This window comes from Mobula birostris, chromosome 18 (assembly GCF_030028105.1).
Source record: "Mobula birostris isolate sMobBir1 chromosome 18, sMobBir1.hap1, whole genome shotgun sequence".
Lineage (NCBI taxonomy): Eukaryota > Metazoa > Chordata > Chondrichthyes > Myliobatiformes > Myliobatidae > Mobula > Mobula birostris.
In genome coordinates, this window is record NC_092387.1 from 71,382,145 (window position 1) to 71,399,059 (window position 16,915).

At 43.6% G+C, this 16,915-nt stretch overlaps 1 protein-coding gene and 1 long non-coding RNA gene across 4 annotated transcripts in view; one reads left to right on the top strand and one right to left on the bottom strand.

Moving 5' to 3' along the window:
- LOC140212228 (vinculin) overlaps nt 1-16,915 on the bottom strand; it is a 284,348-nt gene that overhangs the window by 12,767 nt on the left and 254,666 nt on the right. Inside the window, exon 20 of one of the 2 annotated variants that reach the window (XM_072282957.1) lies at nt 5,967-6,162. The exons of the other annotated variant lie outside the window; for it this stretch is intronic. Within the exon in view, the coding sequence (XP_072139058.1) occupies nt 5,967-6,162 (196 nt within the window). The remainder of the gene's footprint in view (nt 1-5,966; nt 6,163-16,915) is intronic. 2 annotated transcript variants of the gene reach the window in all.
- LOC140212229 (uncharacterized) lies at nt 1,273-16,481 on the top strand. Of its 2 annotated transcripts, none has more exons than XR_011889672.1 (3): nt 1,273-1,519; nt 15,183-15,317; nt 15,955-16,481. It is a non-coding gene; the product is annotated as an uncharacterized lncRNA (long non-coding RNA). The 2 variants fall into 2 exon arrangements; XR_011889673.1 differs by lacking the exon at nt 1,273-1,519 and adding an exon at nt 1,702-1,930.

Sequence of the window (16,915 nt, forward strand, 5' to 3'; positions counted from 1 at the left end):
TATCAAACCAATTGGAGAAAATAAGCTTCTGCCTAACAACTTAATGTTGGTAAAAGAAAACCAATGGTTGCAAACTCATGCAAATGAAAATTTAAAAACTTAAAATACTATTGATACGAAAGGACTAGTCTTAGATCAATAATGTAGTGTTTTTTTAAATTTACACCAGAAATGCCCTTACACTTTACAGTTACACCCAAATCCTTCAATTCCTGTTTTAGTTTAACTGTTTTAACATGTCAATCACTGTTATTACTAAAGGTAAATGATAATCAAAAAAAATTCCAACATTATGTAAAGTGTCACACAGCAAACAATTGACATGCAAGGGCATGATCCAAAATCAGAGTTCAAGTGAGCATTCCAAGGAACCGCAAAACACCGCTGGAATGTTAGTAAAAGCAGTAATGGACACATGCTATCGAAAGCTAGCACTGTAAAGTTACATACAGTTAATCCAGATTAAATTCAGAACAAAATGATAAACTTCATTCAAAGACACACTGTTCTTATTAGTAGGGCCACATTCTAAAAAAGGAAGAATGTCTATTATGTATTTTTGAAGAGCAAAATTTGAAGAATAAAATGGGTTGCACAGTATAATGCTCACTTTGTTTCAGCTAAATAATAACAGTAAATTATTATAATTGGCCTCATTTACCTAGCACCTCTGTCATAGTTAAAATACTGAGGCACTTAAATTTTAAACATGCTTTAGATTGCTTTATTTACAGAAATCCCAATAAGCCTTTTCTGCACGGAAGTTGAGTTTTTTTCTTCTTTGAAATACCGAAGTTATACAAGGAACTGAAGAAAGTGGCCACCCAGATCAAACAAAGGGACTGCGTGTTTATTTGGGCCTTAACCAACCATTCTGCTGGGTTTACGGTCATTTCTGCTAAGCTAAAAGTGACTTTGGATTGGACCAGATTGTAATCAGGGAAATTTGTTCAGATAACAATGAATGAAGTACAATACAGCCAATATCATTTAGTATAGTGGCTTCTTTGGATAAAGTGGGCACTCTGATCAGAGTGGAAGAATTCTAACATTTTTTTTTCATACTGGCAACAAAGAATGAGATATGAGAGAGGTTAAATATCCCTTTGGGAATGGTTTCACCACTCAATAAATGTATTAAAACAATGCAACCTTCAGTTTCCACTAAAACCACTTGGAAACTACCAATCTGAACACTAAAACCATTCCCTCATAGGCATAGATGGTCTATCCATTTCTCAGTGTTTTCTGTTTGCATTAGCATTACTTGTGTCTCTTTGCTAGATGGTGCTGATGGCTGACTGGTGGCTCCTGGAGGTCACTGCCATGTGCCGCAGTGGGCACATGGTCACATTCTGAACCTTTGCCCCAAAGCACAGAATATGCCGGAGGTCAGATGCAGGCAAACTGAGGGAGTGCAGGCACTCCCTATCTGGTTCCTCAACTTTATGCCAGCCATAACAGGTACATCTAGCACAGCCCTACACAGTGGAAAGAGAGAACAACTTTCAGTGAATACGTAAGTAAGGCATTTTTGTTAAACTTTATCTTCAATTAATTATGTTTCATATATCATAAGTTAAATATGTTTCAGTAAGCATTCATGTTTTTATGTCTTAAAACATCTTTTAAAATATTTCTGACTATAAAGATATTTAGAAGAAATGATCTGATAGTATGATTGTTCTGTAGCTGGAGTCTTAAGATTCCACTGCCTGAGGACTGGTTGGCATTTGTGGCCCACTCCAGCTCACCAGTGTAATGGCCCAGCAGCCTCCACAGGAAGAAGCATGAGCAAAATGTCTTCTCAAACCCATTTGGCACAATGTCTTTAGACTCGCATGTAAAGGAATAATGGAGAAGTTGATAATAATTAACAATGAAGAGTGAGCTGGTACTTGGAGCGAGAGGTGTGAAAGCATAAATCGAGGTAATATTGGGACCAGCTGGTGTGTTTTATTTAATACGATTCAAAAAAAACATATTTGCAAATTGATAGTTAATAGTTCATAGTTAACAGGAGCTAATGAAAAGGAGTTAGACTCAAGCTGAACAGCCCCTGGATACTGTTGGGAGGGGTTAGTGGTGGTGGTAAACAGATCTCGGGCACTGTAAATTGGCTGAGGCTCAGAGTGCAGTTAGACAGGGTGACAGTGGTAGGAGACTGAATAGTGAAAGAGACAGAAGAGTCTGTGACTGCAGAAGAGTGTGTCGCCTCCCAGATGCTGGAGTCAAGGATATCTCTGACTGGCTGCAGCCAATTCTCAAGGGGAAGGTTGAACAGCCAGAGGTTGTACAAAACAATACAGGCAGAACAAGAGATGAGGTCCTTCAGAATGACTAAAGGGAGTGAAGTATGAAATTAAAAGGGTAGTGATCTCCTGATTACACCCAGTGCCATGCACCAGTGAGTCCAAGAATAGAAAGACTGGCCAGATGAATGTGTAGCTAAAGAGCTGGTGCAGGGGACAGGGATATAGTTCCTGGACCATTCAGATCTATTCTAGGGCAAAGATAACCTGTAAAAGAGGGACAGGTTGCACTTGAACCGGGGGGGGGGGGGCAATATCCTAGTGGGGAAATCTGCTTTTTCCACCAGGGAGAGTTCCACCTAGATTGCCAGAGGAATGGGTTCAAAAGAACAAAGTCAGTGAGAAGATAAGGGTAGCAACCACATCATGTAAGCCTAGCATTCAGGGTAGCCATGTTCACAGTAAAAGGGCATATAGGACCATTGCATTAAATTTCATCTATTTCACTGCACATAGCTCAATGGGTAAGCTTAAGCACACCCAATGGTCTGAACAGAGGGTGTGGACTACCTCTAGGACAGGAGTTCCTGACCTGGGGTTCACAGACCCCTTGCTTAATACTACTGGCCCATGGCATAGAAAAGGTTGGGAACCCCAGCTTTTGGAACTGGGATATCGTGTCCATAACAGAATTGTGACTGAGAGAAGGGCAGGACTGGCAGCCCAATGTTCCAGGATATCAAGGCTTTCAACATGAAAGGTACAGGTAAGGTGGAGGGGGTGTTAACTTTTCCAATAAAGGAGGACATTACAGCAGTGCTTACAGGAGATTTTTGATGGATCATCTAACAAGGCCATTTGGTAGAATTTAGAAATAAGGGGATGGTCAACTTGGCTAAGGCTAGATTATAAACACCCCAGTAGTCAGTGGGAACTTCTGGAGAGGTCCTTTGATGTGGAAAATATGTTTCCCATGGTGGGAGAGTCTAGGACAAGAAGGCACAGCCTCAAGATAGAGGGGCGTCCTTTCAAAACAGATGCAGAGAAATTTCTTTAGCCAAAGGGTGGTGAATTTGTGGAATTTGTTGCCATGTGCAGCTGTGGAGGCCAGGTCGTTGGGTGCATTTAAGGCAGAGATTGATAGGCTCTTGATTGGACATGGCATCAAAGGTTACAGGGAGAAGGGCAGGAACTGGGGTTGAGGAGGAGGAAAAAGAAAACGATCAGCCAAGATTGAATGGCACAGCAGACTTGATGGGCCAGATGGCCTAATTCTGCTCACGTGTCTTATGGAGAAGACAGCACGTGGTTGTGAGAATCCTGGGGCAGTGCTAGTGGGAGATTTCAATGTTCCCAGTATTGACTGGTACACACAGACTGAAAAAGGCCCTAGATGGCTGAATATTATGCAATACATGAGAAAACTGTTTTGAACACAATATATGGTGAACCTACTTGGGAAGGAGCAATACTGGGCCTCCTCTGAAAGGATAAGTTGGGCCAAGTGACTGAAGTGACAGTTGGGAAGCCCTTTGGGCCCACTGACCACAATTCTGTTAGCTTTAAGATTGTTATGGAAAAACTTAGAAATGGTCCACAAGTCTTGAACTGGAATAAGGCTAACTTTAAGGGCATCAGGCAGGATCTAGCTGGGACCAACTGAGTCACTCTATTTAAAGGCAAAGGAACAGTTGCTAAGTAGGAGGCTTTTAAAAGAGTTGTATCAAAGAGTCGAGGGGTTGCATGCTCCCGTAGGGTGAAGGGTAGCCACACTAAGTTCAGGGAACCCTGGCTGATGAGAGATAGAGGCTCTGGTAAGGAAGAAGAAGAAGAAAGCGTACATTGCTTTTTGGCAGGTGGGTATGAATGAATCCCTCAACAAAGATAAAAAAAAGTTTAAAAGCAGGCTTAAGAGGGAAATCAGGAGGGTGAAACAAGGGTATGAGCTGAGATGAGGCAGGGGTAAAGACAATCCTAAGAGGTTTTTCATTATATTAAATGGGTGACTTAGACACAGACTAGGTCCTCTTAAAGACAATCAGGGCTGCAGGAGATGGTGGAAATAGTTGAAGATGATTCTCCTCAGTGTTTACCAATTTAAAAAAAAGCAAGGGTAGGAACTATAACAGTGAATGTCAGGGCAGTGCTGAATGTCATGGAACGGAGGGACCTGGGAGTACATATGCACAGTTCACTTGAAAGCAGCTACACAAGTAAACAGGGTGGTAACGAGGGTGCTGAGCATGTTGGTCTTCATCAGTAAGGGCACTGAGTTTAAGAGTAGGGACACAGTGTTGCAGTTATAAAAGCTGTGACTAAAACTATACACAATATTCCAAGTGAGACTGCACATTCAATATTGTGTACAGTTTTGGTCACTGTAATGGGAAAGATATTGTCAAGTGTAGATGGGATTTACAAGGATGCTGCTTGAACTAGAGGACCCAAGTTGTCGGGAGAAGTTAGCCACTGCTTTTTTATTCTCTGGAGCAGAGGAGAATAAGTGGTGATGTCAAAGTTTATAAAATCATAAGGGGTATGGATAAAATTAGAGCGCACAGTTACAAGATAAGGGGGGAAGGATTTATAAGAGATCTGAGAGGCAACTTATTTACATGGAGGGTAGTGAGTACCTGGAATGAGCTGCCAGAGGAAGTGTTTGAGGCAGGTACAGCTGCAACATGTAAGAGGCATTCAGAGAGGTACATGGAGTGGAGGACCTCGAGGGTTATGGGCTGAATGCGGGCAACTGGGACTAGCAGGGAGGATGCTGTAGTTGCCATGGACTAGTTAGGCTGCAGGGCCTATCTCTGTGCTGTATTACCCTACAATTATAAGTACAATTATTATTGTTAGGTAATTCTAGTAATAAAGCAGGGAAGTAAACTTCCTTTTACTATTTTTTGTGCTGGGTAACTGATATGTGTTCATGACAGCTCAAGTCTGAAGGAATTTCATATTCGATCTCCTAATTCCAATCATCATAATGGTCACTTAAGGCATTATCATTGACAGTTTTACTCACAAATGGATATTTGGAAAAATGAAAAAGTTTGAAGTCATTTATTTCAGTCAATTGGAATTAAATTGAACTTGGTATGATTAAACCCTGAGGGACTATATTTTAAAAATTGGAGAAAGCTTTAATACTGATCTTGAACTCAAAGGGGCTCACAACAAACAGGATTTTCTCTGGCTGCAAACATTATGTTTGGGTGGAAAATCTAGCAAAATTGAACCCAAGTTATCTTAAGACCAGTTTTACATTTCTACAGACAGTCTTCCTTTAACAGTTATTGCTAGACCATGTCCATTTTTCTTAATATCGATCTCAGTATCCCCTGAAGAAACAGCACAGACAATTGAAATAACTTTAAAAAGATTATAATATTTACAATCTGAAATTCATTCAGAAACTCATCTATGGCTTCACAGGCAATACAGAAACTGCAATGTACACAGCTAGCAATGGAGATCTTAATGTAATCAGTTAGCTATTGAATAAAATTCTTCCAAATGCATCAAAGTCAACTTTAACCGCTAACCTTGATGACGAACCATGTGAGGCCAATTTCAGTTCTTCAAGTATGCAGACAAACATTTTACTTCAGGCTCTCAAAATCCAGCAAGAATTTGCAGTGGTGCAAGTGGGCTAATGCTTTTTAAGATCATATGCAAACGAACTAAGTGCTACTGGGAAAAACTAAAGAGTACCTTACTAGACCATTTTCTTGCTTCTCGATGCAAAGACTGAGCTGCAGCCAGAATTGGCTGGTTAACTGGTTGATTTGCAGGCATTAAAAGTAGTTCAGGCTCATACTCATCTTCATTGTCAGAGGGAAGAGTCAACTCAACATCATCATCGTCATCATCATCATCATACACATCTACATCAGCCTCAAGTGCTTCACTTGCCTCATCAGTCACATCAGGCTTTAGTGGTACCATATGTAGAGGGAGGATGGAAAGACAGTGAAAGAGTTAGTAGAAGAGACAGGAGGAGGAGAGAGTATATGTATGGTGTTATTTTGACAACTGGGTATCTTCGCATTCTGTAAAGGAGGAAAGGGCAAAAAAAAAACACCTAGGAAATTCAGCAAGGGAAGAACAATTTTTTTAGTTTATGATTAACGTTTTGCTAACAGAAAAGAAAGAAATGAACCATGCTTAAAGGAAAGACGTTTCAGCAGAAATATCTCCCAACCCACAGAACAAGAAACGTGAAGAAATGTTCCTAAATGTTCACTGGCTCATCTTTAGACCACTTGCACAAATAAACATTTCAACATATGAAAGATAACTGGATTAGTTGCCAATCACCATAGGAATCACAATACAAAGGCATATAAAAGTTAGGATACTGAAAAACACTGGGATGATGAGACAATGGGGGTGGGGGTCAAGAAGGGAATTACCACAAGATACCCCCTATATGATGAATAAGATGGGAGAAACAAGAATAATATATGAAGGTAGATTAAAATCTTCAGGACCTGATCAGGTACATCCAAGAAAACCACAGGAAGCTGCTGAAGAAACTGCAGGAATCCTGGCTAAGATAATATGCATTATCGTTAGCAAAGGGCAAAGTACTGCAAGACTTTGGTGTACAGTAGCTAATATTGTGCCTTCATTTAAGAAGGGCAGAAAAGAAAATCTTTTAACTATAAACCTCCAAGCCTTATACCTGTGGAAGGGGACTCCGAGGATGAAATATACATGCACTTGGAAAGACGGGATAGTCAGCATGGTTTTGTGCATGGGAGATCACATCTTATGATCGATCATGTAAGACTTTCACAATGAACAGTAGGGCCATGGGGATTCTTGTGAAACAGAGGGACCTAGGTACAAATCAGTGGATTCCCTGAATGTAATGTCACAGACAGACAGGATGATGAAGGTGGCTTTTGGCACATTGGCCTTCATCAGCCAGGACACGGAGTATGGAAGTTGGGATGTCCTGTTGCAATTGTACAAGACATTGAAGAGGCCACATTTCGAAAATTGTGTTCAGTCTTGGTCACTCTGCTGTAGGAAAGCTGTTATTTGACTGGAAAAAGTGCAGAGAAAATCAGAGGATGTCATAAACTACTGCAGCACATAGAGGGGCCCTTTGGCTCATCTATTTATGTTGACATGGTTTTCTGCCTAGACTCATCTACATGCATTAGGACAATAGCCCTCTAAACCTCCCCCCCCCCACCAATCGATGTACCTATCCAAACTTCTCTTAAATGTTGCAATTGAACCCACATCCACCACTTCTGCTGGCAGCTCATTCCACACTTGAATTACCTAAATTCCCCCTAAACATTTCACCCTTCAAACAACAGGAATTCTGCAGATGCTGGAAATTCAAGCAACACACATATAAGTTGCTGGTGAACGCAGCAGGCCAGGCAGCATCTCTAGGAAGAGGTGCAGTCGACGTTTCAGGCCGAGACCCTTCGTCAGGACTAACTGAAGGAAGAGTGAGTAAGGGATTTGAAAGTTGGAGGGGGAGGGCGAGATCCAAAATGATAGGCTAAGACAGGAGGGGGAGGGATGGAGCCAAGAGCTGGACAGGTGATAGGCAAAAGGGATACGAGAGGATCATGGGACAGGAGGTCCGGGAAGAAAGACAAGGGGTGGGGGGGACCCAGAGGATGGGCAAGGGGTATATTCAGAGGGACAGAGGGAGAAAAAGGAGAGTGAGAGAAAGAATGTGTGTATAAAAATAAGTAACAGATGGGGTACGAGGGGGAGGTGGGGCATTAGCGGAAGTTAGAGAAGTTGATGTTCATGCCATCAGGTTGGAGGCTACCCAGACGGAATATAAGGTGTTGTTCCTCCAACCTGAGTGTGGCTTCATCTTTACAGTAGAGGAGGCCGTGGATAGACATGTCAGAATGGGAATGGGATGTGGAATTAAAATGTGTGGCCACTGGGAGATCCTGCTTTCTCTGGCGGACAGAGCGTAGGTGTTCAGCAAAGCGGTCTCCCAGTCTGCGTCGGGTCTTGCCAATATATAAAAGGCCACATCGGGAGCACCGGACGCAGTATATCACCCCAGTCGACTCACAGGTGAAGTGTTGCCTCACCTGGAAGGACTGTTTGGGGCCCTGAATGGTGGTAAGGGAGGAAGTGTAAGGGCATGTGTAGCACTTGTTCCGCTTACACGGATAAGTGCCAGGAGGGAGATCAGTGGGGAGGGTTGGGGGGCACGAATGGACAAGGGAGTCGTGTAGGGAGCGATCCCTGCGGAATGCAAAGAGAGGGCGGGAGGGAAAGATGTGCTTAGTGGTGGGATCCCGTTGGAGGTGGCGGAAGTTACGGAGGATAATATGTTGGACCCGGAGGCTGGTGGGGTGGTAGGTGAGGACCAGGGGAACCCTATACCTAGTGGGGTGGCGGGAGGATGGAGTGAGAGCAGATGTACGTGAAATGGGGGAGATGCGTTTAAGAGCAGAGTTGATAGTGGAGAAAGGGAAGCACCTTTCTTTAAAAAGGGAGGACATCTCCCTCGTTCTAGAATGAAAAGCCTCATCCTGAGAGCAGATGCGGCGGAGACGGAGGAATTGCGAGAAGGGGATGGCATTTTTGCAAGAGACAGGGTGAAAAGAGGAATAGTCCAGATAGCTGTGAGAGTCAGTAGGCTTATAGTAGGCATCAATGGATAAGCTGTCTCCAGAGACAGAGACAGAAAGATCTAGAAAGTGGAGGGAGGTGTCGGAAATGGACCAGGTAAACTTGAGGGCAGGGTGAAAGTTGGAGGCAAAGTTTGGCACCCGTATGGGTCCCAGCTATGCCTGCCTTTTTGTTGGGTTTGTGGAACAATCTATGTTCCGTGCCTATTCTGGTATCTGTCCCCCACTTTTCCTTCGCTACATCGACGACTGCATTGGTGCTGCTTCCTGCACGCATGCAGAGCTCGTTGACTTTATTAACTTTGCCTCCAACTTTCACCCTGCCCTCAAGTTTACCTGGTCCATTTCCGACACCTTCCTCCCCTTTCTTGATCTTTCTGTCTCTGTCTCTGGAGACAGCTTATCCACTGATGTCTACTATAAGCCTACTGACTCTCACAGCTATCTGGACTATTCCTCTTCTCACCCTGTCTCTTGCAAAAACGCCATCCCCTTCTCGCAATTCCTCCGTCTCTGCCGCATCTGCTCTCAGGATGAGGCTTTTCATTCTAGGATGAGGGAGATGTCCTCCCTTTTTAAAGAAAGTGGCTTCCCTTCCTCCACTATCAACTCTGCTCTTAAACGCATCACCCCCATTTCACGTACATCTGCTCTCACTCCATCCTCCCGCCACCCCACTAGGAATAGGGTTCCCCTGGTCCTCACCTACCACCCCACCAGCTTCCGGGTCCAACATATTATTCTCCGTAACTTCCGCCACTTCCAACGGGATCCCACCAATAAGCACATCTTTCCCTCCCCCCCTCTCTCTTTCTGCATTCCACAGGGATCGCTCCCTACGCAACTCCCTTGTCCATTCATCCCCGCCATCCCTCCCCACTGATCTCCCTCCTGGCACTTATCCGTGTAAGCGAAACAAGTGCTACACATGCCCTTACACTTCCTCCCTTACCACCATTCAGGGCCCCAAACAGTCCTTCCAGGTGAGGCAACACTTCACCTGTGAGTCGGCTGGGGTGATATACTGCGTCCGGTGCTCCCGATGTGGCCTTTTATACATTGACGAGACCTGACGCAGACTGGGAGACCGCTTTGCTGAACACCTACGTTCTGTCCGCCAGAGAAAGCAGGATCTCCCAGTGGCCACACATTTTAATTCCACATCCTATTCCCATTCTGACATGTCTACCCACGGCCTCCTCTACTGTAAAGATGAAGCCACACTCAGGTTGGAGGAACAACACCTTATATTCCGTCTGGGTAGCCTCCAACCTGATGGCATGAACATCGACTTCTCTAACTTCCGCTAATGCCCCCACCTCCCCCTCGTACCTCATCTGTTACTTATTTTTATACACACATTCTTTCTCTCACTCTCCTTTTTCTCCCTCTGTCCCTCTGAATATACCCCTTGCCCATCCTCTGGGTCCCCCCGCCCCTCCTTGTCTTTCTTCCCGGACCTCCTGTCCCATGATCCTCTCGTATCCCTTTCGCCTATCACCTGTCCAGCTCTTGGCTCCATCCCTCCCCCTCCTGTCTTCTCCTATCATTTTGGATCTCCCCCTCCAACTTTCAAATCCCTTACTCACTCTTCCTTCAGTTAGTCCTGACGAAGGGTCTCGGCCTGAAACGTCGACTGCACCTCTTCCTAGAGATTTCACCCTTCACCCTGGTTTGTACTGGCAAAGTGCAATGCCTCACATTTCTCTGCATTAAATTCTATCTGCTATTTTCCCAGCCAGTCTAGATCACGTTGCAAGCTTTGATAGCCTTCCTCACTATCTACTACACCCCCAATCTTACCGTCATCCGCAAACTTGCTGATCCAGTTTACCACATTATCATCCAAATTATCAAAAGATGATAAACGATGTTAGATGCAGCACCGATCCCTGCAGCGTACCATCAGTCATAGGCGCAACCATCTTTGGCTTTACACACACCGTGATGGAACTGCAAAGAAGCAGGATGATTCCACGATCATAGAGTCATACTCTATACTCTAAGGCCTCATGGCTCAACCAAGCCATACTTTGCTGACTATCCTTAATCCATCCCCCATCCTTCCAAGTGCAGGTATATCTTATCCCTCAGAATCACCTCCAGTAACTTAGCTGCCATAGATGTTAGGCTTACTGGTCTTTTGCTTCCAGGTTTTTCACTGAAGCCCTTCAGACATAAAGGCACAGCATTAGCCACATATTGGCCCTTTGGCTCCTAAACTGTGGCTGAAGATGAAGTAGGTATCTTACACAGGGCTCCCAAAATTTCTTCTCCCATTGGAATGTATCCAGTCAGGCTTCAGAGATTTATCTGCCTTCATACACTTTAAGGCTACATCCACACTATGCTGGATAATTTTGAAAACGCCGGTTTCGAGTAAAAACAACAGGCGTCCACACTAGGCGTTTTTCAAAATATCCCTGTCCACATTAGACGGATATTTGGGCGAATCTCCTCCTATTGGGCATGCGCAGGACACACAGAAAACAAGCGAAGAGGAAACAGTATACCTGGTGCGCGTTTGTCCAGTTATGGAGTAGAAAAAGTTAAAAGGAATTGCTCTTGGCTCTCGCGCAGGAGGACTTAAAACTAAAAAAGAAACAAATACTGGAGCGTATGGAGGCAACCGACAGGGAGTTCACAGACAGTATGACCTGGCAGACAATGAACACTGAAAAACTGACTAACTCTGTTGCATTAATAAAGTACCTTGTTAAATGTATAAAAACATGTCTGCATCAGTGTTATCTTGTATTTCCATACAATGTTACATGAGGCTGTTACACATCTATTGTCAGAGAAGTACTTGCATAAATAGGTAAACCACCTTGGTTCTTGGTTCTTGATCCTCCAAAATATTCTGCATGGAATTTAAACTGGAGGTGGCGGAGGGTGTTTTCTGTCTCTAGCTTCATACAAGCAAGGACAGAAAACAGGGCAAAGTGAGTACACTTATTTATTCAGTAAGCTGTGGGTCAAAGTATTTGGTGAGTACATTTCTAACTCTTCTGGCTTCAGTCTTGTTGCCGTCTGTTCTGAAATTGTTAGGTTCTGCGAAGCGCAGAATCAAATATCACTGTGATGATTGTGCAGTCTAGTATCAACTGTTTGGCGACAATAAAGTAATAAATATTATAATAATAATAAAACAATGAAATGCCGTGCTGCTGCAATCTGTTGCGGCACGTCATGACAGCGGTTTTAAAAAGCTCCGGGTACCCCGTACACACTGCAACGGATATTAGGCGTTTTCAGATTTATTCACTCTGGAGACAGTTTCTGAAAATCTCCATTTTCGGGGGCCGAAAACGCAGTTTCAGTGTGGGCGGAAGGTCAAAACGAAGAGAAAAAGCTTTGTTTTCAAAATTATCCGGCGTAGTGTGGACGTAGCCTAAGTCCTCAGCACCTTTACAGGTGTAACACGGACCAGCTCGAAAAGAACCCCATCAACTATCTCAAGTTGCAACATCTTCATGTTTTCTCCATGATAAAACATTAGAAACTTTCATTGAAAGCCTTGACAATCTCCTGTAGCTCAACACATAGATTTTGTACCAGTAACTATTGCATCTATTGATTGGGGTTATACCGATGTCTGGATGAATGCGATATGTAGGGTAAATGTGGGGTTAGTGAGGGGTGGGGACAATTTATAAATTAATACGGTTCTTCGATTGGAGTATTGCGCAGATGCAACAGAAGCATTCCTGCACAGGTCCGGTGAAGAGCTTTAAAGAGCAGTTAGTTTTTCGGCAGGAGTCTTCGATTGGATTACTGTGCAGACGCATCAGAAATGTTCTTGCGCAGGTCCAGTGAAGAGCTTTAAAAACAGTCTATATAAAAGAGAGATACAAACTAGCAGAGCGGTCATCATGCGAGTGGTCGTATCAGAGTAATTGGAGTCAGAGTAGTGAGGCTTTGGCTCAACAGGCTTCAATGAGACAGGCAGAGGCAAGGTAAGTAGGTAAGTTCATTTCTTTTTTTCTGAATTAACTCTGGAGAGAATAGGGGCTATGTCTGCAGAATCAGTGTCCTGTTCTGGGTGTCAGATGTAGGATTTCCGGAAGACTACCAGCCTCCCCAATGGCCACACCTGCACCAGGTACATCGAGATGCAGCTCCTTAGAGACTGTGTAGAGACTGCAGCTCAATGACCTTTGGCTTGTTAGGGAAAGTGAAACGATGATAGACAGGAGCTACAGGGAACATACACAGAATGCTGGAGGAACTCAGCAGGCCAGGCAGCATCTATGGAAAAGAAAAGTACAGTCAACGTTTCAGGCCAAGACCCTTCGACAACAGTACTTTTTTCCATAGATGCTGCCTGGCCTGCTGAGTTCCTGCAGCATTTTGTGTGTGTTGCTTGGATTTCCAGCGTCTGCAGAAATTTTCTAGTTTGTGATACAGGGAGGTAATCACTCCAAGGCTGCAGGAGACGAAGGGAATTAAAGAGGCATGAGAAAGCAGCCTGCCCAGGTGGATTGGGGGGGGGGGGGAATACTGGCACGGATGACGGCACAGCAGAGGTAGCTGAAGTTTCTGGGAATAGTTCACAAGATGCAGGGTAGGTACATCCCACAGAAACAGTAGTTCTCAAATAGTAGGGCTGGGCAACCGTAGTTGACAAAGGAAACGTTGAAGACTGCATAAAAACCAAGGAAAGTGCAAATAAGGTAGCAAAAGTGAGTATGAAGTTAGATGATTGGGAAGCTTTTAAAATCCAACAAAAGGCAACTAAAAATGCTATAAGAAGGGAAAAGATGAAATAGTAGGACAAACTAGCCAAAAATGTAAAACAGGATACTAAAAGTTTTTTCAGTTATATAAAGAATGAAAGGGAGGTGAGAGTTGATATTGGACCACTGGAAAATTATGCTGGTGAGATAGTAATGGGGGACAAAGAAATGGCAGATGTACTTTGCACCTGTCTTCACTGTGGAAGACACTCTGGCAGTGTGCTGGAAGGTCCATGAGTGTCAGGGAGCAGGAGTAAATATTACTACTACAAAGAAAAAAGTTCTAGTCAATCTGAAAGGTCTTAAGATGGAGAAGTCTCCTGAGCCAGGTGGACTACATCCCAGAGTCCTGAGAGAGGTTGCTGAAGAAATAATGGATGCATTGGACATGGTTTTTCAAAATCACTTGATTCTGGCAGGGTCCCAGAGGACTGGAAAATTGCAAATATCACTCCACTTTTCAAGAAGGGAGGAAGGCAAAAGAAAGGAACCAATGAGCCATTTAGCCTAACCTCAGTGGTTGGGAAAGTGTTGGAGTCTATTATTAAGTTTGAGATTTCAGGGTACTTGGAGGCTAATGATAAAATAACTCAAAGTCAGCATGGTTTCTGTAAAGGGAAATCTTGCCTGACCAATCTGTTAGAATTCTTCGAAGACGTAACAAGTAGGGTGGACAAAGGAGAGGCAGTGGATAACACTTACTTAGATTTTCAGAAAGCATTTGATAAGGTGCTACACATGTGGCTGCTTAACAAGATGAAATCCTGTGGTGTTACAGGAAAGATACTGGTACGGATAGATGAGTTTGTGGTAAAGAAGGCAAATGCAATGTTGGCATTTATTTCAAGGGGAATAGTACATAAAAACAATGAGATAACGCTGAAGCTTTATAACAGACTAGTCAGGCCACACTTGGAATTTTGTCAACAATTTTGGGCCCCTTAACTCAGAAAGGTTGTGTTGTCATTGGAGAGAGTCCAAAGGAGGTTCATGAGGATAATTCCAGGAATGACGGGGTTAACACAGGAGAAGCGTTTGGCAGCTTTGGGCCTATACTCACTGGAATTTAGATGAAGGCGTGGTAATCTCATTGAAATCTACTGATTGTTGAAAGGAATAGATAGGGTGGATGTGGAGAGGACGTCTCCTCTGGTGGTGGTATCTAGAACTAGAGGGCACAGCATCAAAATTCTAAAAGAACAGAAGAAAGGAGGAATTTTTTTTAGCCAGAGTAGTGAATCTGTAGAATGCACTGTCTCAGACTGTGGTGAAGGCCAAGTCCATGGGTATATTCAAAGCAGGAGTCGAAACTGGTGGTTAGGGCATCAAGGGATATGGTGAGGGGTCAGGTGTGTGTGGTTAAATGGGATCCGGGTTCAGCCATGATGAAATGGTGGAATGGACCTGATGGGCTGAATAGCCTAACTCTGCTGCTATGTCTTACGGTCATGATCTAATCCAGGAAGGAAACAGGTCCTTTACGCACTGAGCCCCACTGATCCTTGAACACCTACCAATAATCCTGCATTTATTCTTCCCATATTCCCCTCAACTCTTCCCAGGTTGCACAACTAACCCTCACAGTATAGCGGCCATTTATCCTTCAACATGCAATCTTTGGAAGTTGGGAAGAAACCAGAGAATCTGTAAGAAATCCACAAGGTGAACATGTAGACCCCACGCAGACAGCACAGGAGGTAAGGATCACACCTGGACTGCCAGAGTTTGAGACACTAGTTACGCCATTATGTCACACACAAACGCAAAGTGAGTGCTTTCTTTTACTATTTAACTCTGTTGGTCTCACAATGAATTGATATTCTCCTGGGAGGAAATCAACAAGATCTCATGGTAAAGCACACTGTAGAAAGACAATTCAAAATGTTGTCAAAAATTAAAATATTAAAAAGGATCTGCTGGAAACACTTCCAGAAACAATGGTAGATTTGAACAGATTAATCTACATTAACAGTGCAGCGCAAGAGTAGAGAACCTGTCAATTTTTACAAACCCATCTCTGCTTTCATGTTTGGAATTTTGCAATTTGTCCCATTGTCAACAAAATCAAGCTTGATTGCATCTCAGATAATTATTTTTTTTGAAGCAGTGGAAATTAAAAACCCAAGTTAGTTTAATATACAAATAAATATTGATAAAGTGCATTTACAATAGTTCTTGTGCAAGAGAGATATCATTCATAGGTAGTTATCTAGAAAATACAATAAAAGGAGGTGGAGCTTAGGTGGAATGACGTAGCCTAACGGCCACTCCTTTGCTTGCATCTTCAGAAACAGCTCTATTTCTACCTTTAATATCTTTATTTTCCCCTTTCAGGGTCCTTTTGAAGACCCTGACCTGGAGTTGCATACAGGCTTCAGTTCTTTGTCGGAATGGGACCCGTTCTCGGGGTTCCACAACTGGCCCCTTTTTGACAGGCCAAGGGTCTGAGAATCTCAATTGTGTACGGAAGCCTAAGATCTCGGGGCTCTGGAGACGGATGGATTGAGGGTTGGTGTCACGGCAGGAAACTCGTGTGTCGTCGGGGAGGCCGAAAAATCTTTCGCTGTGGGCCTGAAGACCCGAGTTCTTTGCGATCTTCGAACACAGAGCTCGAAATAAAGCGATGAAACAGACTTTTAAGATCGTAAACCAGCGGGTTGTTGTTATGTCTCCCGCTCGCTGTGAAAATGGGGGACACCTCCCTCTCGCTAGCCAGGGTGAGACAGAACCTGTGATTTGTCGAATTTCGGATGAAACGCGAAGCCTTTGGGGTAACTTTGGTCTGTGTCTTTGCTATTGCTTAGCACACGCTTGGGCTCGGTGGTGGTACCGATGCACGTTTATTTTTGCTGGTGTGGGGAGGGGGGATAGTTGCTTGCTGCTGCTTACGCGCGGGAGGGAGAAACTGGGGTGGGGGGACTTTGGGGTTCTGTCGTTCATTCTTTGGGGCACTTCTCTGTTTTTGTGGATGTTTGCGAAGAAAAAGCATTTCAGGATATATATTGTATACATTTCTCTGACATTAAATTTAACCTTTGAACGTTTGAACTAAAGTACTCAAAAAAGATCATTTTCAGCTCTTGGGGCTGGGATTTGTGTTCATTAATCATCCTTTATTTATTTTGCAGAATGAGATCTGTGCTCAAAAACCACACGTACCTCCTCCCTTACCCCTAGACAAGGCTGCAGCAGTGAAATATGACCTATCTTCAAGTCCTATTCAGAGCAGGTTTCAGATTATGTTGCATTACTCTGAATAAAGGATGCATCTTCCACACTAACAACTTGACAGAGA